The 22,320-nt window shown below is 38.6% G+C and overlaps 1 protein-coding gene across 1 annotated transcript in view; it reads left to right on the top strand.

Annotated features, from left to right (window-relative positions):
- Positions 1 to 22,320, top strand: part of LOC105234167 (uncharacterized) — a 138,466-nt gene that overhangs the window by 70,756 nt on the left and 45,390 nt on the right. Inside the window, exon 3 of the mRNA XM_011216452.4 lies at positions 20,448 to 20,601. Coding sequence (XP_011214754.2) covers positions 20,448 to 20,601 — 154 coding nt within the window. The remainder of the gene's footprint in view (positions 1 to 20,447; positions 20,602 to 22,320) is intronic.

Raw genomic sequence — 22,320 nt, 5'->3', positions numbered from 1 at the left:
GCAAATTATTTCTCAACAGAAAATTATGTCAACTTGATACACTTGAAGCAGAGAGGCTCTACCTTCTTTAAACCTACAAAAAGTACGTTTTCTGGGCATACATTCTACCAAAAATAAGTCCCGGCGAGTGTTTTTTTCATGTTAACACTATAAAATTATGGACTTTTGGTATATTACGTTATTTTGAAATTTAATGACATTGAAAACTTCTGCGATTGTGTGTACTATCAGATATACTGTCCACTTTGATACAAAAAACATATTATTATTTCTGCCCAATTGTTTCTCGAAAATTTAAAAAAATATTTGAATACTTCGGCATACAGACGTTAAATTTTAGTTCTAAATATTTAACTTTGAAGAGTAAAGCATATATTTAACCAAGTATCAAGCTGTCATGTTTTGTTAATTCAGTATTGGTCGGAATTTCATCATGGAATGACACACGCTTAAACAACGTTTGCAAGCCATTCAACTTTATTAAGAAAATGCAGTGAAGAAAATAAAGCACCTATAGCTGAGAGTGTACGTGAAGGCCGTGGAAAATGGAAGAGGCCTATTTCTGGCTAAATGCCTATGTAAACAAGCAAACTTGTCGCATTGAGGTCGAAGTTCAACCTGAAGAAATTCAAGAGCTGACATTTCATACAGAAAAAAACATTAGTTTTATGAATCACCCAAATGAAAGGCAAACGATCGTTGCCTTCAAGTTTATATTTTAATTGAAATATTATTATCAATTAAAATTTAAATATTTTATTTTATATATACTTCAGTATATAAATATTTGTTATCCTGCGTAGTGGCCTTCCGTATTCCACGTAACTGCCATAAGTTTTCGACTAATCCATTTGAACTATTCCAATTCCAGACCTCAACAAAATTTCTGCCAAAATTAAGCCCTCAGCGTGCGTAAAACGCATATTCAAATAAAGTCAACCATTCGTTAAAATATGGTTGGAAATTTTCATTAAGCTTAGTACTTAAATTCGAGAATGAAAGCCAAGGCAGTAGTTAACTAAAACTTTGCACATAACATTAATAACAAAACTATTACGTAAGTGCGCGTCCTTCGGTGTTAGATACACACTCGTAGAGTTCAGAAGTTAGCATGTAAAATTTAACGAAGACTATTACGCACACACACACATATACATATATATAGTCGTATGAAGCTAAGTAGATGTAGTCCCTCAAACTAAAGTCATATAACCATACAAAATAGCAAGTAGTTATACGAAAATTTCAGCTCGACTTGCAACAAAGCAAACGCACTCAATAACTATGCCACACTAAGCTACAGCGCGCCACCACCAATTGAATTTCACCTACAAAGCCACACTTCCTACCAAAAAGGAAGACTTAAATTGTTTAACCTTCACCTAGGTTTGCGAATGGCGCAACTTTGCGGATGGTAGCTACAATGCCGGTACAGGCAGGCAAAAGGCCAACTGTAAAGGGCAGCAGTTGAGCAGAGAAGTCGAAAACTTTTCTCATTTCGCTCTACCTTTAACACTGAACGCTTTTACTCAGCGCGGCGCCGCTCCAAGAGCGTACGCGTATACCTATGTAGTGGCATTAAAGTGGCCAGTTTCAGCAAGCGATTGGGCGGATCGTTTGCGCCCGCAAACGAGCCAAACTAATAATCAAAATACTATATTTAACGGTAAACTTTAAAGTTTTCTAATAGCAATCTACAGCAGTTTTTCACTCAGTCCTCGTGGACGCGCCGTGGTTGCCTCTTGTGGCGCGCTCGTCGCTGAAGCGGATATAATGAGCCACAAGTTAGTTGCGAAGTTGGGCGGTTCGCGTGGCCGCGTGGCTTTACATTGCCCGCTGACATTTGCGCAAACGCAAACGCACTAAATAAACATTAATTTTAATTTTCAATTGCTGCGAAAAATCAATTTCAAACAAAATTTACTTTATTGATGATAGCTTTGCTCGCAGCAAGCAAATACACTGTAAGCGCCTGTATAGCAGAGTTTAGCGGCAGCGCTTTTTAGCGAAAACTTTTGAGCCCGCGTTGGTGTCTTGTGCGCTTTAATAGTCTGGAAAGATAAAGAGAATGACAGTATAAACGCAAGCAATTTTGAGTTTTGCACGCACTTCGTGCTCATTAATTTTTATGGCACACACACACACATGTTTGTAATCACGATAATAATTTTGTATACTAATACTTATACAATTGCTTGCTAAGAACCGACTAGTGATATTCCAATACATATATCTAAGAGATTCATATTTGTAAGTATTGTTTTGAAAGCTCGTTTACGAAAATGAAATTTAAAGCTATTGTAAGGGATATTTTCTCATTTCGGATTTCTAATTGCTGTTACTTGATTCATGCTCAGTTTAGTTTGCAATTTCGTAATGAAATGCTTACTTCGGAACAACTTTTCTAAATCATGCAAATTTATTACCAAAGTATATATTGGTTCGGCACTATTCAGACGACATAATCACCCGGGCAGAATATCGAAGAAGACCCGAAGGAGTTCATCCACCATCCCGCGTAACAATATGAGCTAGAAGATTTAGCAGAATAATCTACGAAATGATCACCGGTTCCGATTTTCAGACGACAAATTTATTCAGTGATGAAGCTCACATTTAATTGAATTGGTATGTTAATTAAGAGCTACGATAATCGACAAGGAATTGTTGAGCGGCCGTTACATCAAAGAGTAACTGTCTGGTGCGCTTTATGGAGAGTGAAGCAATGATCATACTGAGCGTACTGTTCACAACACCATCACCCATCTTTAGTCCCAGCATTGGGACAATATTCGGCCGAATGGATCACATCCACCACGCAGTGAAGAAAATATAGCAGCCGTTGCTAAAAGTGTACAGAAAGACCGAGGAGAGTTGATGCGACGCCGTTCGCAGCAGGAATGACTCTTTTATGTAACGGATTTCACGTCAATCTGAAATTGAGAGCTTGTGCAGGAACTGAAGCCCCGCAATCTTGGGCGCTGGTACCAACCTTTGTTTAGCGATGAGGGTCCGGCACTCGAAGTGTAACCAACTTCAGACCGTTCGCGCAGCTGTAGCGCTGGAATCAGCTGTTTATAAATTTGCCAAATGACAGTTCGGAGTATTGTTCACAAGTGTACAAAAGTCATCAAACGAGACATCGAAAATTGGTCTTAACGGATGGACCATCTGAGACATAGCCACTACCAATATTTGAAAGATATAATTTTCAAAAAATAAATTCCAACGGATGTTCTTTCGAAAGATAGTAAATCCATTAAATTTGAAGCTTATATTTTTTTTTTTTTAAGTATGAAAAAATGTATACGACTGTCAACAAACGTACTATGGAACGACCCAAGTTCAAGGTGCTTAGTCTAATTGCTGTGTAAAATCAAGCAGTGCTTCTGAACTAGTAATGTCTGACACAGCCGATATCTTTGCAATGAAGTTGGAAAGTCCATCGACAGTCTAAGTCGTATCAAGGCGGAAACTTCTTCTTTATTGACATACACACCGCTTACGCAGTTATAGCAGAATTCACAACAGCGCACCCAGTCATTCTTGCTTTTCGCTGTTTGGCGCCAATTAAAGGTTCCAGGTCTTTCTCCATCTGGTCTTTCCAACGGCGTGGAGGTCTTCCTCTGCTCACCACAGCGGGTACTGTGTCGAATACTGTCAGAGCTGAATTTTTTTTATCTACTCAGAGGACATGACCCAGCTAGCGCAGATGACTGAAAATTTGCCTTTAACAGCTGAACAAATTGTTTTTGACTTGTTTCAAACTTTCAGTCAAATCCTTAAGCTTTAGTTCTTCATACATATTTTTAAAAATTATTTTATTTTAAACTTTTCCAACAACAGACCAAACCTAGAAGCGCACCGAAACTTCATATGGTTAGCGTTATTTTAACTAAACTTAACCACTGGCAAATAATTCTCTCTTTTTTGACAACGACATAAGCACGCCATATATATGCTCAGTTACCCGTGGCAACTTCTGTCATCACTTCGTATTTAATAAGAAAACTGAAAATATATTAACTTTACGATAAGCAAGAGGATGCTTAAATTTTTGTCTGTAACAGCACGTAACTTCATATATGTATGTATGTATATACTAAATACATGCATGTATATGTACCGATATCATTTACTCCGTATCGCATTCGGTTTCATTATTTTCTTTTACTCGGTTATACCCTTTACATCAATTAACTTTTATCGTCACCTTCTAGCCAACAACGCCATATTAGCTGCCTGACAGCGATGCCACCGCAGCACGGGCAAGCAAGCTAGCAATAGTTAAGTGACAAAAAAGAAGACAAACACAATTTAAGAGCTGAAAATTCTCAACACAACACAAATATTAGCTGAAAAGTTGCAAAAGTTTTCATTGGCAATTTTGCTGTCTTCACCCTTTGCACACGCTTCTCGCTCACTGGCCGCTAATTTTTATCTTACGTTTTACAGTCTAGTTGCTGGCTTAAATGCGAGAGAGATATGACAGAGGAACAAGTGAAAAGAGCTTGAATGATTCCAAAAAAAAATATTTTGTATATTTTCTTGTTTAGTTTTATGTTATAACACAAGAATATTAATTATATATATGAATGAATACTACTAATGGACAGATTTAATAAGATATTACTAATTCTTGATGTTTTTTGATCGCCTCGTGTTAATAAGCTCAGCCACAAGGCAAACAAATGATCTGCAATAAAATTCAAACCAAGCCAATTAAGCAACATTATCTGAATTTCAGTGTCTGATTTTCTTCAAATATGTAGTCGAAATATCTTCAAAATCTTCAGCTATCGATTTTAGTATACATTTTTTTATGTTTATAATGAAAAATAAAATTTCTTAAAAAAAAATTAACGAAGTTTTAACTCTAGACTAGTACTGAAATAAATAAAAAAATGAAAAAAAACTAATTTTTAAAAAATTTATTGCTGACATTTCCCAATTATTCTTACGAAATCCATAAAAGCTGTGCGCAAAGAGAATGGAATAGCAAAGTAAATTGAAACGCATTTAAATAAAACTTGCGTATCACAAAAGCTCATATATCAGCGCCAAAGCCAATATTTGCCAACTAATCTCGCTTTAAATGTTATAAAAACACACAAAATTTGAATATACATAACTTAAAGCGACATTTTGGAATCAGCTTGCGCTTGCTTGAAACTGGAAATTATTTTCGTGTTATTTCTTGATTTTCTCATCATTCAACCGGCTTATGGGTGGGTGTGTGTGTTTTTCGTTGCTTTTTTTTGTGTCGTAAACTTTCTTAGTGCAGAAATTTTAGTGCGCGACCACGTAGCTTATCTGACTTTGCTTGTTAACTTAACCAACATTATTGGCATTTGGCAAGCCAGTCGACGACAGCGACATTGTGGCTTTCGATGCAAGGATATTGCACTACATTGCAATAATGTCAGAATGCAGCAAAGTTGCTGTAACTTTTCACCAAGTTAAGTAAAAATCACAAAGAGCGCTTCGCTTGATGTGCTCATGTTGTAGCGGGCGCTGCAGCACGTACGCAATTTAGTTACGTATACGCCATGTGATATGCCAGTATGGCGTTCGTATGTATCTACCGTCCGTACTTGTATTATAGTTTGGTTTCTTTCGCATTTTCAGTTAAGCAAATATTTGGATTGATGATATTTGAATTGATGAAATGGATTTTCTGCTTTTATTTTCTACTTAACGTTGCTTCTTCGTTGAAGTTCGCAGCAGTTACTTGTTTATTTATAAACTGCGAACTTTTATGCAAAACTTTCAAGCGCTGCAGAATACTCAAAATGAGATTAACTAGTTCTAAGTCAAAAGAGATGCACGAAAATTTTATATTTTTTTTAATAAATATTATAAAGAGTTTTGTTACACTCTTAAAGTTCATTTTATTTCATTTTTATTAAAATTTACCCTGAAAATTACGTAAGTCTTAATTTCGAAAAATTTAACGAACTATACTGCATTTAGTCTAATATGTGCACATGCCGGAACATAAAAAAATGACGGCGATACCAAAGAGTAGCTCTACGATCGTAGGAAGAAGCGCATAAGAAATGCTCTCACTACGATGTTTAGATCGTGCTCGGGGACTTCAACACCAAGGCGGGCAAGAAAGGGATATTTGAATAGACGGTTGGAAAATTGAGACTTTGTGCGGACTTTTTCCCGGCCCGGAACATGGTAGTTTATAGCACCAGGTTTTAGCACCTAAACATCCATACAGCTACCTAGCCGTCCGCTGATCAAAACACAAGCAATCAAATTGGTCACGTTGTGAGAGACGAAAGGCGCCCTTCTAGTATACTAGAGTTTATTCTATCCGAGGTGCTTAGATCGACTCCGACTACACTCTTGTTGCAGCCAACAAAGCTTGATGGGCCGATGAATTACGAGCTTTTAAAAGCCGGGATCGAGGTGCTGGAAAGGCACATGTTCCAATTGCTAAGCGTGATTTTGTCGGATAAATACATTCCGAATAATTGGAATATGAGTTTACTCTACAATAGCCACAAGAAAGAAGATCCCATAGTCTGCACCAACTTTCGCGGAATCAGTCTTCTTAATATCACGTATAAGGTTCTTTCGACAGTATTGTGCGAAAAACTAAAGTGTGGCTTTTGACCTGGCAAATCCACCAGAGACCAGATTTTCACAATACGTCAAGTCCTGAATAAGACTTTTGACAAACAGGTCGACATTTGTCACTTTTTTGCCGATTTTAAAGCCACTTTTGACAACACTGATAAGAACTGTCTATTCGAAGCCGTGTCTAAATTTGGTATCTCTGCGAAACTCGTATGGCTACGCAGTATGATGTTGACCACAACTATCAACTCCGTTAAAGTAAGGAAGGACCTCTTCGAGCTTGTACCAAACGTGGTTGTAGATAGAGTGATTCTCGTACTTCTTTTTCAATATGATGTTGGAAGAAGTATTACATGCCCTGAACCGCAGCGGCACTGTCTACTCTAAAAGTACAATGTTACTGGGGCACAGATATGATATAGATATCATTGGTCTTAACTACAGAGCCGTCAGCTCAGCCTGTTCAAGCCTAGAAAAGAAGAGTTTAGTCGTATGGTAAACGAGGGCAAGGCAAATTAAGTGGAGGCCAAGTTTGGCAGCTATAAATTTGAAAAAGTTAAGGACTTTTTATATCTCGCAACCAGCACAAATTCCACCAATAATCTAAGTCTAGTAGTGCTTTGAGATCGACATGCAATTAAGAAGCAGATCCTTGCTCGACGAAAAAAAAAATTGCGGTCTTTAAGTTAAGATGAAAAACCACTTGGAATAGTCAGAAAAAATATTCTTGACAAGATATTTGGAGCCGCGTGAGCAAACAGTATTGAAGAAGATGGAACCACGAACTGTATGAGCTATATGACGACATGAATATAGCTAAGCGCATAAAAAGTTAACGAATACGCTGTTTAGGTCATCTCATTCGCATAGAAAATGATGATCCAATCAAAAGCTCCTTCAACTCGGACAGCAGCAAGGGCGCCCACGCATCCAATGGAAAGACCGAGTGTATAGTAACATATCTGCACTTAGGATGTACAACTGACGTGAACTTGCAAAGGGTAGAACCAACTGGCGAAGTTTCGTGTTCTCACCCCAGACCGACCCTGGGTTGTGGTGGCAAAAACGAAAAATAACACTCAGAAATCATATTTTTTTTGCCTTAATTTATAATGCTACCACAAATTAATAAAATATGGTTAAAACTAATATCGGTCAATATGAAAGAAATCTTTTTCAAATTAGTAAAACATATATTTTTGAACATCGTTTAGTTTAATGCAGAAAATGTGGAAAATTGGTGAAAGGATGAGCTCAAGTTCCATATACTATATGGCATATAAAGATTTTTGCAATTGTAGAATATTTTATGCCGAATATATCGGACGCATATGAATTATCTTCATAAAATTACATGGAAACATGTTCTTCATATTACTTGAGTAATGCTAAAAGTAAGTTCAATCAGTCCAGACTTCCCTCCTTGTCCCAAAATACTCGATGTAGTGATTTCCGATATTTTAGCGACCTTAGGTGTGATATTTTAGTGAAATTAAGTGGGAAAGCTTCCTTGAATATTCAAAAATTTTAGTAATGATTTAGCGCTGCATATAATATAAAGTATCTCCTTACTTGTTTCAACGCTGTTTAATAACACTCATAAAAATATACCTGTAATAGCACTCGAACTTAATTCTAGTGCAGCAAATCTTTTAATAAAATATTTTATTAGACAATTTATAAGTGTGGCTCCTAAACCCGTCTCATATAAATGTTAATGCTTGCAAAGACAAAACAATATTGGTTTTCAATTTCTTGGCTTCATGTTATTACTTTTCAACGAAAAAATCAAACTATGCCGTCCACCACCCATGAATCCTCGCATACCTTTACAATTATCGCTAACACCTTCAATATGACCTAGTTATCGCAGAAGCAAGTGAACAAGAAACCTAATCGTTATACAAAACAAACTTCACTTTCACTATTCAAAATCGAAACTTCAAACATCACGTAAGGTATTTTGCTTACTTGCCGCTAACACCGCTTTGACACAGCCAACAACTTTGCGTTAGCTTGAGAAACTTTCTTGGAAGCCTAGGTAAGTGCATATGTGCATGTGCCTGCAGCCTTACCTAAGCCAACAATGCCCTAAAGTAAACAACAAGTGCCACAAACATACATGCAGACATATCAAGAGCCAAGCACTCGCATATACACTCGAATGAGGATTGTAAAAAATATTATAAGTTTTCCAACAATCCTGAGGCAACTTGCATGTTTGCCACTGCCACACCTTGGCTCAACGGATGTGCGCACACTTCGGCAATACCAGCATGTAACTACACCAATACGTACAGACCGTGACAATGAGACAACTGCTATGTTTGTATGTATGTATGTGTGCATATATATTTATATACTGCGTGCCCGCGTAAGTGTTTGCACGCCACTATAAGTGGTGGTGCAACAATAATAGAGTAAGTCAGCGCCTGGACAACTGCAAGAAACCCGGAGTTAATAGTTCTGGGCACAAGTGTTCGAAGCAATTTTGCTAAGCGAAAACTTTTAACAGCAAGTGTCCTGCCATCCTCTCTCGCAACACAATTCGACTAAACTCAGGACAACTTTGCAACGGTTTCTTGTTCTTGTCTCTATCAGCACACCTACAATCATACCACTGCGCAGCTGCCTACACCTGAGCACCAGCCGGTGCTAGTTGCAAGCACACACTCACCGCATTCGCACGTAGCTGTGCAAGAACTTTTGTCTACGCTACCCCTCTCGCAGATGCCCAACAACTGTCCACTCCAACAGCCAAGCACTAACACTTTCGCACTCTTATCATCGCCTTCACTTTGTCCAGTGGCAGGTGCAACTTTATGTTCACCGTTTAATTTGTGCACTTCACAGATAGTGTTATGGTTGTTGCTGTTGTTATTGCACCGCTGGCTGCTGTTGCAGCCTTTTATTATGTGTTCTACTTTTACAATTATTAGTGTGCTTCCTGCTTACATAAGTACTAAGTACGTGAAGAGTGGGTACACATGGCTGCTTTCTTCTCCTCCATTTTTTATTTCACGGCTTGTTAAGCAATTTTCGAAACAGTTTGCCGTTTCAGTGGGAGCCAGGTGAGCTCTTCACGTGCGCTTTTCCAACTAAGTATTTAAATTTCTACCTCTCTCTCTTCCTCTGTACATGTAGCACTCGCTAATTCATAACAATTTTAACGAGTCGCTCTGGGATGTTTTAGCAGCGAAATAGTTAAATAGATGTATTAAAGTTGCACAAAATGTGAAGAGCATTAAAAATAACGGTATTGCATCGAAATTGCGAAATAATAAAGCCCACTCATAACAGTGCGCACATACATAATTACTTTTCGGCGAACGAGGTAGCATTAAATAATATTTAGTGCTGTGTGCAATGTTTATTTAGATGAAAAGCAACAAAAAGAATCGTAACAATCACGTGAAGTTTTCAAAAAAATGTTAACTACAGTAAACAACGGTGAGTATAACATTTTAAAGAGTCAATGAGTTATTACGTGGAGCACGAAAATTCGAAAAGTTAGGTTAGTCTAGTCTGGTAGGCCAATGAGCATGGATCAGTTGTGGTCATTTGCGGTACTAGATATAGTTCAGTTACTAGGTCCAAGATGAGTTGTCATCGTTTAAGATGCCTGCGCTTGACGCGAACTTTAGCATACTCTGTGGCCTCACTATCGATACATCATCCAGTGTAACATACCGTGGAGTCACCAGCTGCTTACAGCGTAATCTTGCCAATACGGAACAAGTGCACATAAGATGCTCCACTGTTTCCCTGGTGCCTTGCTCTAGGTATTTCTTGCAGTGTTCTCGATCTGTCAGTCTCATTCTGCGCGGTGTGTTGCCACAGTGACCAGTTAGTATTCCGATCATGTTTCTACAGTTTCTTCTATCGAGTGCCAATAGAAATTTGTGTACTTCCAATCTACAGTTTTGTACATGACTTTTGCAGTCTTACACCCAGTTAGCTCGGTCCATCGGGTTTTGATTTTCCTTTCCACTGATGTCATGCTTCCCCATACACTTCTGGCCCATATGCGATACGAGGTTGCTACCTTGATTGCTGCTTGGCTGTCTACGTAGATGTTGAACCTTCACCATCGCCGTTGGAGTTGTTTTTAAAGCTCCCGTTATGCACAGCGCAGCGAGTCTTTGAACCCTTCACATTGGCTTCCGGTAGGTGGATAATGCATAAAATGGTATAATAATATCAATATTCTGATTTTAATCGGTAAAAGTTTTCTATAAAATAACTGAATGATCGCTCGATTTGTAAGGCAACTATAAGCTATGTGGTTCGATCTGAACAATATGCTGGGAGATTGTAGAAATATCTTGGGTTATAATGTACGCCAAATTTCGGAAAGATGCTTTTTGAAAAGAAAAAGTTTTCCATACAAGGACTTGAGTTGGATCAGTCAGTTTCTATGTAAGCTGTATGCAATAGCTGTCCGATATCGGCGGTTTCGACAAATGAAAAGCTTCTGTGCCAAATTTTAGATCGATATCTTTAAAATATACGTTTATTTCCTTATCAATGAACCATTTTTTATGTCTTCAAAATACGAAATAGTCTAGTGTATTCGGTAACTGTGGGCTTTCTTAGCCTAAGTCGTTCAATGTATCGTTGGTATATACAGCAGGTATTTAACGAAACTTTCATGTGACCTACACACTCTTTGAGATCGGAAAAATTCTGGCTTTACTGCCTCTTGTGACCTTCCCGAACGAGTAGTACCATTTAAACTTGGTTACATGGCGTGACGAGCTGAGTCCGTCAATTTTAGAGTTACAGTCATGATTTTACAGATTGTATTAAAATAAACGTTAGATTGAAGTTACCGCACCGAAGATCTTGTCAGCCACTAGCTACCTAAATGGAAAGCGTGTGTCAGGTGCATGAACACTCCGCAGCTGTGGAGCTGAAGGGTGAATAAAGACTAGATGATAACGTCGGAACCTATGAGGACATATAATTGTGAAATTGGACATATACAGATATATCTGAATACTAAATAAGCAACTCAAGGGCAACATTATTCAAGAATACTAAAACTACTCGAAGAGAGAGTGACTGCTTACCATTCTACTTATGTACTATTGGTTGATTTTTGTACCAATAAAAGTACAACAAATATTAAAGAGAAGAAATAAGAAAAAGAGTCAACTAAGTGAAAATTAAACACGCGGAACAGTGATTCATCAAATGTTGTCCTATATTTATTCACATAAATGTACTATATGTATTTATTTCATAAAAAAAACTCTCCAAACGTAGAAGCTGTCAAACAAATATGCCACACTATTTACAATACATTCCCGAAGGTATTGTATGTTTTCATATGTGAATATATTTTACGAGCGCGTGTAAATGTAATATATACAGAAAGTGCCTACGTACGCACCCAGGGGAAAATTAACTTGAGCATTAGAATTGTAATAAAATTAGTCGAGGTTGAAAGGACTCATCACTAAAGTCAGATTTAAGTTTAGCAAAATGCAGAATGTCAAAAAAGTTTGCTTTATGTATAAGAAAACGAGTGCTAAAGACTTTATTTAGAAGGCATTTCAGCTATGAGTACATAAAGTAATAAATAAGCAGCCGCCGCAAGGAAAAAGGTGCAATGAGGCACGAATTCCCTATTGGCAAAGAGCAGACGGAGCTATGTCTGAGCATTTAATATCCCATGAGTATAAATATTATGAAGACACATGCGTATATTTAAGACTTCTCACAAAATATACAGATCTGCGTTTAAGATTTAATACCAAATTGATATAGAAATAATTCTCTTGGTAATTAATTAATTACTTATAACTATACAACTAATTATTTTCAGAGTTGTTATATACATTAAGCAAATAAATAAAATGCTTAAGCAACGGCAAATAATATCAGTGTTAGTAAGTTGTACATGCTTAAATTAATTTAAAACTATTTCCCCGAAATGATTTACTACAATTTAATATGAATTTACCAAAATGATGAGATAGCTAAAAGCAATCAAAATATTTGCGAGTAGCGTCAATGGAACTGGAAAAGCCCTTCTAGATATTTTGAAAAACTTGGCAACTGCCTGAAAACATCCATATTTAAATAAAGAATGAATACAAAATTGGAACTACCCGCTTAAAGCATAGAATACGTTCAATCAAAATAGAGCGTAATGCGAGACAGCGCTAACCAGGATAACCAGCATTTTTTACCTTCTTCTGTACAGTTGCAAAGAAACCATTGGTTTTCGGAAAAGGCAACCGATGAGGAGTTTCGCGTCGCAGTGGAGAGAAATCAGACTTCTTACCTCGCCACTTTACAATCGGCCACAGCTCGTGCGGGATGGGACAGATACCGACAGCTCAAGAGGGAAGCGACATGCATTTGCAGACAAAAAAAAAAAGCTGAAATGCGTGAGTACGAAGAGCTTGACAAACTGGCCGACAGAGGTAATACTCGAAAATTCTACGAAAAGATACGATGAGTAACAGTAGGTTTTAAGACCGTCGCTTACTCTTGTAGAGGCTCCCAGAAGTGATCTAGTGACTAATGCTCAGAGCATTCAGTATTATATGTAGAGGGAATACTTCTCCGTCCTGCTGAATGACAGCGAAAACATAACACCGGGAGATGGTGAACACGATCCAACAAACGATGACGACGGAGCAGACGTTTCATTACCGTGAAGAAATTCGAACAGCAATTATCCGTCTGAACATCAGTAAAGTGACGGGGCCGATGTATTGCAGAGCGAGTTATTCAATTACGGCGGCGAAGAACTGATAAGGAGCATGCATCACACTCTCTGTAGAATATGGTCGTCGGAAGCCTTCCCGACGATTGTGCTTTGCCCAATTCACAAAAACGAAGACCTCACAATTTGCGCCAAACTCTAAAGCTTACAATCGACCAGATTTTCACCATGCGCGAAATCTTGGAAAAGCCTCGTAAAAAACGGATAAACATACACCATCCTTCGTCGATTTTAAAGCTGATTTTGACATCACGAAAATAAGCTTTCTTATGCCATTACATCTGAATTTGGTGTCCTTTCGAAACTAATACGGCTCCGTCAGGACTAGGAAGGACGAGCAGCAGAACTAAATAGCATCTTCTATAATACGTCAACAACCGCGCCGTTAATTCTGCCTTCTCCAGAATGGATAAGGAAGCGAATCGTATGGGTCTAGTTGTGAACGAGAGCCTCGAAGAAAAAGGTTCTACGGTATTGGCAACAACGAATAATGCAGTCGATTGAACGATGTACTATACGAGATATACGACGACATTGACATAGTTCAGCGATGTAAGAGACAGCGCCTACACTGATTTGGTCATATTGTCCGAATGTATGAAAACACTCCAGCCCTGAAAGTATTCGACGCAGTTTCCACCGGGGTAACCAGAGGAGAAGGAAGACCTTCACTCCGTTGGATTATTTTGCAGTACGTACAGTATAAGATGGAATTAAAAATTTTGATATATCACTTGACTATCTAAATTCATCCAGTTGTAATCCAGTATCTAATATCATACTATAACATCACCTCCACACAATTTGGCAGATATTTTTGGACCATTACTTTTAGGCTGTATAACTGTATGTTAAAAATATTTGAAGCATTCGAAGCTTAGACACCTCTTTTGTGCATTCATCTTCACTATAATGCTCATAGTAAAGTACCCGAAAGTGGAATCGTAAACATGGAGACGCAACAGGAACAGCAAGCAATGTACAACCATCAAAGCACACAAATATGTGTAATGTGCATCTGCATGTATTAGTATAACACTTAATGCCAGTGTTGGAATAGCAGAAATTATACTTCAACCGCAGACCCAACTACAAGGCACACATCCAGCAGCTTCGAGAGACAGATCACATTTTGCCCGCGTCTAGTACGCCTACAAATATGCTACAAGTCAAATTAATATATCAAATAGGCAAGCAAGCAAAGTAACGACGACGAAGATAGTTGCGAAGATGGATTGATGTAAGTAAGTGGCAGCTACAAGAACAATGCAAACAATGACAAAACAACAGCAAACTACAATAAACTATGAGACTACAACAACAAAATTATGAAAATAACAAATATATTTGCTGAAGACAAGAGACAAAGAAAGTGAAAGTTGATTGAGTTCAACGGGAATGGCGAGGGCATAAGTAAGTAAGTGAATAAAAGGAGGGAACTGTAGACAGCCGATATAGCGAACTGGGGATTCTTTAATAAGCGCACAAACATTTCCCGAAAGCGACAAAACCATATTAAAGCACAGAGTAGGCGTCTAGTTTACTCTGCAGAAACACATAAAATATTTATTATAACGGAAGTCAGATGAAATGGTACACTCGATTTGTTGAAAAAGTGTACAAAGAGTATTAATGTGGTGAAAAAATCACCATGGCGCCTTTATAGAAGTAATTAATATAGTTAATACATTCTCCTTGCGGGCCCTGTCAAAATTTCGCATGTATCAGACTCATAGTTTGTGGATTCGTAATAATGGGAAAAGAGAAAAATCGATCTGCGATTCGATTTTTCAGCGATTGGATTTACGACCCGATGGCGACTCTTTTCCTTCCATGGCGGCCGTCAAAATTGATTTAACAAGTTCGAACTAGGCTGTAAACTGCTACCTCATTCACCGCATTCCCTACATTTTTCTCCGCGCTATTTCTTTGTGTGTTTGAAATTTGAAAGAGTAATGTTTCAAAACCTGAGTTAAGGATAGGGCAGCCTTTTAAGTTGCCGGACCATTGCGGTATATTTCAAGCTGAGGCCTATGCTATTGCGAAAGCCGCGGAGCTGGCCTTTAATGCACCGGCAGGCAATTCCAGAGACAACATCTACATGGACAACCAAGCAGCAATCAAGGCAATAACCTCGAATGGCATATCCACCAGAAGTGTTTTGGGAAGCAGGGCAGCAGTGAAAAGTGTTGCAAAAAGCAAATTCACTTCTACTGGATGCCAGGTCACAAAGTCATCGAAGGCAATCAAATAGTGACCGAGATTACCAAGGGTGGTGTACGGCTAATACCCGAAAACGTGACCGTCATTGAGAAATCCATGCATTGCCTATACGACAATGTGGACAGAAGCATTGTAATGAAAATCAAAACACGATGTACCGAGATAACTGGGTACAAGACTGCAAAAGTCATGTGCAAAACGATAGATCGGAAGCACACAAAATTCTTATTAGCACTCTATGGAAGAGACATGATCGGAATACTAACTTGTCACCGTCTGGTGGCTACACACGCCCGCAGAATGGTACTGACGAGAAAGACTGCAAGAATTGTCTACAGCAAGGCATCAGACAAACAATGGAGCATCTCTTGTGCACTTATACTGCATTGATAAGGCCACGCTGTAAGCATCTTGGTTGCCCACGGTATGATTCACTGGAAAAAGTGTCAAAGTGAAGCCACACAGTCTGTTAAAATTCGCGTCAAGCGCAGGCATCCTAAAAGATGACTGCTCCTTATGGATCTAGCAACTTAACTCTATCTGGAGTCAAAGGACCGAAACTAGTCTATGCGCGGCTTATTGACCTACCAGATTAACATAACCTAACCTAATGTCTCAAAACTTTCATTTTTAAAACGATCTAAGCCATTCTTGCAATTTGCCAAAATTTTATCTAGATTCGACATATTTGCCGAAACATATCAACTTGAATACTATTCCGGAGAATGAATACATCTTTATCGAAAGCTATATCTTTATGTTGGTGACTTTAACTTTGGGTGTTGTCGGTACTCAAACCGGAAGTAGTTTTTCAGGATGGTCAAAAAGTGTTCGATTAAACTATCATTTCGAGGTTCCTTCTCGACTCATACCCCTTCGTGGAATTTTTAGGCCAGGCGAAGTCGTTGGGGGCTTCCACACCACTGTAGCGTCTCTCAAGCGGAGGTGGCTACCATCAACTCCGATTTCGTCCAACGGAAAGCGAGTGAGTTTTCCGATGTTCTATGGCGTTCTAACGTCGGACCTATGAACCTCCAGTAAGCTCGTCAAGCGCTGGTCAAAAACCAGAACTTGTGTGACTGTGAGATCCTTCTGGCCTAGGGTGAACCGTAAGAAGCTTGCTCTTAGCAAAGTCAATTTCGCCACAAATGTCAGTGGTATCACTGGACGCAGTCATAGATTCACACGCGGAGCGTTTAAGAATTTTTTGGACGCTCTTTACCAAATCTGTATGGAAACAGGCGAAGTGGAATCATTCCGGTAGACACACCTTGGCGAACTTTGCAAAGAGGCTTGGATTTATATTAACCGTTCCATTAGGATTTAAGTACTTTAAGAGAGAAATATGGTGCTTTTAAAACTTTCTTTTAAAGTTGGAATATACAGTTTCCATGTACATATGTACATATTTGCTTTAGCGCAGCCATCACTGAAACGTCTCTGTTGCCCCACATTTGCTCATCAACGTATGTCTACACGCTCGAGCGATATTAAGTGCTGGACGATAAGTCAGCAAATTTACGTATTTATTATGAAACATGTGCGCATAAAAGCAACTATTTGACTTTGACGAGAGTTGGCACTAACGTCTCTAGACTCACCGCATAGCAGCGCAAGCACACATCTAAGTAGTCAAAGATTGGTACATCTGTGTCAAAAGTATCCACATATACACACATGGGAGTGGAATTAACACTAAACTTATGACAGAGGCGGACTTGATCGGAGGCTTTGCTATTAAAGACTTAAGAATTTTCTAATGTTAGAGCTCAAATGAACATTTCCAACCGACTTTTTTAGCTAACAGCGAGCTCCATTTTTTAGGAAGAACCTTTCGAATTTATTTATTACTCTTTCCTAATTATCCTTCTATTTTATTCCATATTTATCAATATCAAAACGCAGATATAAAAAAAGTCGAAAAAACCTTTTCTGATATTCATGGAAAGCGACTTTAATGGCTGCTTATATGGTTTCTCTGATACGAGTATATATTAGATCCAATATTACAATAAGTTTAGATAGTTTTATTTTAGTTCATTTCACTTCAATTTTTCATTAACCTTTCATAAAAAATGTCGACCTTAGTATATTTTGAACAAAAGTTCAAAGAAGGCCTGTGCTGATACCAGAAAAGCACCGCGAAAACTTCGAAAGCAGTAGAAAGCGAAGGACTCGTTCATTTAGGACTCCCAAAATCGCGTAGTATTCTAAGTCGCTTTTCGACACCACTGACTACTGACAACTATGAACGCGTCAAGTGATGTTTCATTAGCAAAGTGGTTTAATGGTTAGCGTGCGCTGACGCTGATTTCATACAGCGACGTACTATATGTACATACGGCAACTTAACAGCTGGGGATCACGTTCCCCCAGACACAATTTGCACTTGCTCATCCTGCCTGTTGGTTGCGTCTGTATTTATCAAACGCATACGCACAAAATAGCTAAAAACACATACATATGTACATATGAATATACTATATATATAAATATATATATAGTTATATGCATTCATCTGTTCTTCCATCCGGCTTGTCTATGTTTGCGGCTAATTTATCCCGGTTCAGTGAGCAGCTGTGGACATTTGCGCGCACATCTAATGGGTTTACGTGCTGCCTCGCCATATGTTGATGAACATATGTTTGTATGTTCGTGCAACACATGTATATAGTTAGGTGAACCCACATAAGAAATCTGTTAATGCGAAAATCCTTTAATTTCTTTATGCGCTTTATGTGCGGCAAGTTTATTCGTGGTTGAGCATATTGCCACTAACGCCACATAGTCGGTATGTCCATTGGTCATATGAATGTGGTGATTGCTAAGCGTGTTTAGATGAACTTCTTCCTCTTTCTTACCTCATTTTCACTTATTGCTTTCAGGGTTGGTCGACTGATTGGTTTGTCAGTGAGCTTTGTCGGATTATAATGAACGCCTTAATTGCTTTATGTAATCCCCAATTCACACAGCTCAATCAGTATTTAGATCCATAAGGTTCTAAAAGCTCAAAAACCATATTATGCTGAATTTTTCAGCTTTTGCTACGAGAATGGCACAATAGATTAAAAGCTTGACCGGCAGTAAGCGGAAATTAGTATATCAACATTTTTATAGAGACGGAAAGAATTTAACAATTTTGTAGCAACGGAACGCTTTAAGCTTTGGGCTTATTCATCCCGCAATTTGTACCTGTACTCCATTTCTTCATCGCATCGTATTTTGCTTCGGACTTTTCTTTGATCTAAATTTGGGGCGACATAACTACTGTTGCGTGTTTTAAATAAAAAAGGCGGTGGGAAACTGCTTGTAGGACATACCTGATGGCTTCCTTCAAGGCGGAAAGACCCACTGCAAAATGTTTTTTCTTACTACACAAACAGACAATAAACCAGTTCAAGGCTGCTGTCTTCCTTTCATTGTGGGTATCTTTTGCGTGGCGGGTCACAAACTCAGCGAACTGCCCTGGAGAGGCATGTTTCGCCGTCTCACTTTAGGTCGCCTTCAAATGTTGTTTTTTTGCTAAGATCGGAATTCGTGAGCTACTTGAGCCGTATGTAAAAGAATCATTTCTGTCCATTCCCAAGTGAGTGGCGCTCAGAGAACTTTCCTCACATGCGTAAACTTCTACACATGGCTCCATCCTTCAACCAACCTCGAACCTGGAACAACAATGTCAACCTCGAAATTCAATGTAGAATAACTCTTGCCAACGTAAGACCTGTTCGGACTGAGTAAGCAATTGAGAAACTCTACAAGCCACTCATCATCTCCGTCCTGCTATATGCTGCAGGTGCATGGACGATGAAAATATCTGATGAGTCCGCCTTAGGAGTTCTCGAGAGAAAGGTTCTGCGAAAGATTTCTGGTCCTTTGCGCGCTTGCTACGGCGAATATCGCGCGTTGGCGAAAACGCGACGGAAAAACGCAATACCCCTCGGAGGAAGCAGAGGAAGAGTTAGACCTCCACTCCGCTGGAAAGACCAAGTGGAGAAGGACCTGGCTCGATCGGCATAATCGCCCGCAGAGTCAGTATCGCTATAGTTGGTCTAGCAACTGTGAATCGGTTTCACACCATATTTACTCTAGTAGATAATTTACATCCTCTAAGATTGCGTGCGGTATATCGACGAAGACCAATCCGTCATCGATCGCAACAATTGGACCTGTGCTCATCCACTTTATGGAAGATTTTGCGGGCTTACAAAATTCACCTTGTGCAAGAATTTTAAGTCGAACAACCATCAAGCGCGTCGCACGATGTGTGAATGGATGTAAGACGAAAAGACCACTGATGGTAATGTTCACATTGTTGCGACGGCATTACATTTTCAAGAAGTCACTATTTGGTGTGCTCTATGGGCAGAGGAAATCATTGTTCCAAATTACTTCAAAATTGAAACTGGTCATAATATTACAGCCAATGGTGAATGCTATAGAGCCATGATTAATGGCTTTTGCGTCCCTGAATTGTGCGCCTTATCTCGCGTTGTGGGCCGGTGACTCGGTCCCACAGAGACGACTGAAGTCTGATGATGGAAGAGACATTCAGCTCGCTATTGCTGACATACGGACCAAATGCTGCTAAAAGTGGTAGAGAATTGGAACTGTCAGCCAGAATTTATTCAAACCAGCAGCGGCGGTCATCATTCGGTCACATCATTAATTTAAATGCGTTTTATTACTTGTTGTCATCCACATGTTTCAAAACCCACACTTTTTCAAAATCTACTGGTTTCAAATCCAAATTCCAATTGGGATAGCATAGTTTGTTTGGCCCTTATTAAATTTTGTTTTATCATCACTATAATCTAGTAGGTAATATTTTAAATTTTCTAGTTTATTACTCATTAAAGAAAAATTAATTAAAGCTTATTCTCTCCACTTATTTCAGATATTCACATGAATCAAGCACTTAACCTGTCAAATCTCTCCGTCCCGCGCATAATCGATGCCGCACAAAAAGCCAAACTATTCTGCAGCTATGAAATGGGTAATCGCACATTAAACTCCGTTAAGTGGTATAAGGATGGGATGGAGTTTTTCAGGTAAGCGGAGGAAATCAGTGAATGAGGAAATGTTTTAATCGTATCACAATTTGAATGAGCGACGATGTTCAAAAAAAGACATGCACCTATTACGCGCAAAACATATTGATTTAAAAAAATTATGTATATATATTAATGTATCTTGGAAACTCGCCGGGCAGAGTGCAACATTGATTATGGTACTATGTTACGGTTACGTCGAAATTCAGCACACCGGCCTTTATCAATCAAAGTGTCCTTTATCCGTTGTAAATACAAATAGCAGAGACAGCATCACTTTGAGATCGATGTCTTGAAAATTGTTACACGAAATGACACAAAACTTTGGCATCTTAAAAGTTAAGTTTAGTCTTCTAAGATAGTGCACAATCTGCAGATCAAGCCAAAACCTTGTCAGCCTATTTACTAACGCATAGCCAATAGCGGTATTCAATACAACAATATAAGAAAGTGTTTTATTCTGTTCTATAAGTCTCGATAAAGCCAACCATTGCGAATGTTAAAATCCGACGATGAATGATAGATCAAACATCGATTTCCGGCACAAAACATCACAACACAAAAACACCTTGTAGTTTTTTATTTATGCTGTGGGCGCTTGCAACTGCACTCTCTTCCATTAGCTCCGCTTTTTCTGTCCATCTCTATTACTCACAATTGGTTAAAAGCGCAAATAACTGCTGACACACTGTATAACTAATTTGGCTGCGTAATTGAAAATGGCGCAGATTGGCTGTGAACCGCGAGCGGCGAGTGGAAAATCGCGAACCACATGCAACACACTGTAATTTTACGTGCCACTGCATATGCAAGCGGCGAATTTTTATCCACAAATCGAAGTTGAAGAGCACACACCAACAACTGTGGGCACAGCACACTTTGCCACCGTGCCAACCCTTGCCCCACACCGATGAGCAGCTACTAGCTTGTCTCCTGCTATTTGCCATTTGGCGACTTTTATTGGCCTTGGCAGCTGCAGTATTTAATTGACGGAAATTCGCAGCCGATTTTAATTGGCCGACAACATACAAAATTTTTTCCGGTGCACTTTTTCAATTGCCAGCTTGTATTCCACATAATATCCAGCATTTGAGATTGCGATTTTTTCCACACTTTTAGGTAATACTCATTCTTGCACATACAAGCTATATATGTATGTGATCTTCTGTATTAGCTGCTAATTTATAGCAGACGGTTTTATTTTCACAATATGTCACTTTTTTGTGTACACACACATAAATTAAAGCATATGCAAATAAATAGATCAACTTTCGAAATTACTTAAATGTTTGCCGTATATTTATAATATACTAAATATATACATTTTGCCTTCCAATTAACCGGTAAGCCATAATTGAGCTAATTGAAAGGCATTTGCTACAAAAAAAATGGATTAAAATAATGAAATTGTAGCGAAATCAATGAAAAACTGTTATAAGCACATTAAACAATTTGCCAAAATAGCAGTTGAAGCTTAAAAAATTTAAGTACGACGTTATATACCAGCTTTAGCAACAACCAGCTACTTAAATTGTATTCAAATAAGTAGATAAGTATAAACTGGAATGCAGCTAGCCACTAAACACAATCAAAATTAGTAAGTTGGAGTATAATAGAAAACTTTAAAAGTATGCACTGTGACCAGGGGTCTATTATGCTCTCCCTTCTTTCGAAAGGACTCACTTATGCCTAGCACTCTTATAAATTCACGAATAGCGA

Source organism: Bactrocera dorsalis, chromosome 2 (assembly GCF_023373825.1).
Source record: "Bactrocera dorsalis isolate Fly_Bdor chromosome 2, ASM2337382v1, whole genome shotgun sequence".
Taxonomy (NCBI): Eukaryota; Metazoa; Arthropoda; class Insecta; order Diptera; family Tephritidae; genus Bactrocera; species Bactrocera dorsalis.
Note: the sequence above shows the minus strand (reverse complement) of the source record. Positions and strands in the feature narration are given on the sequence as shown.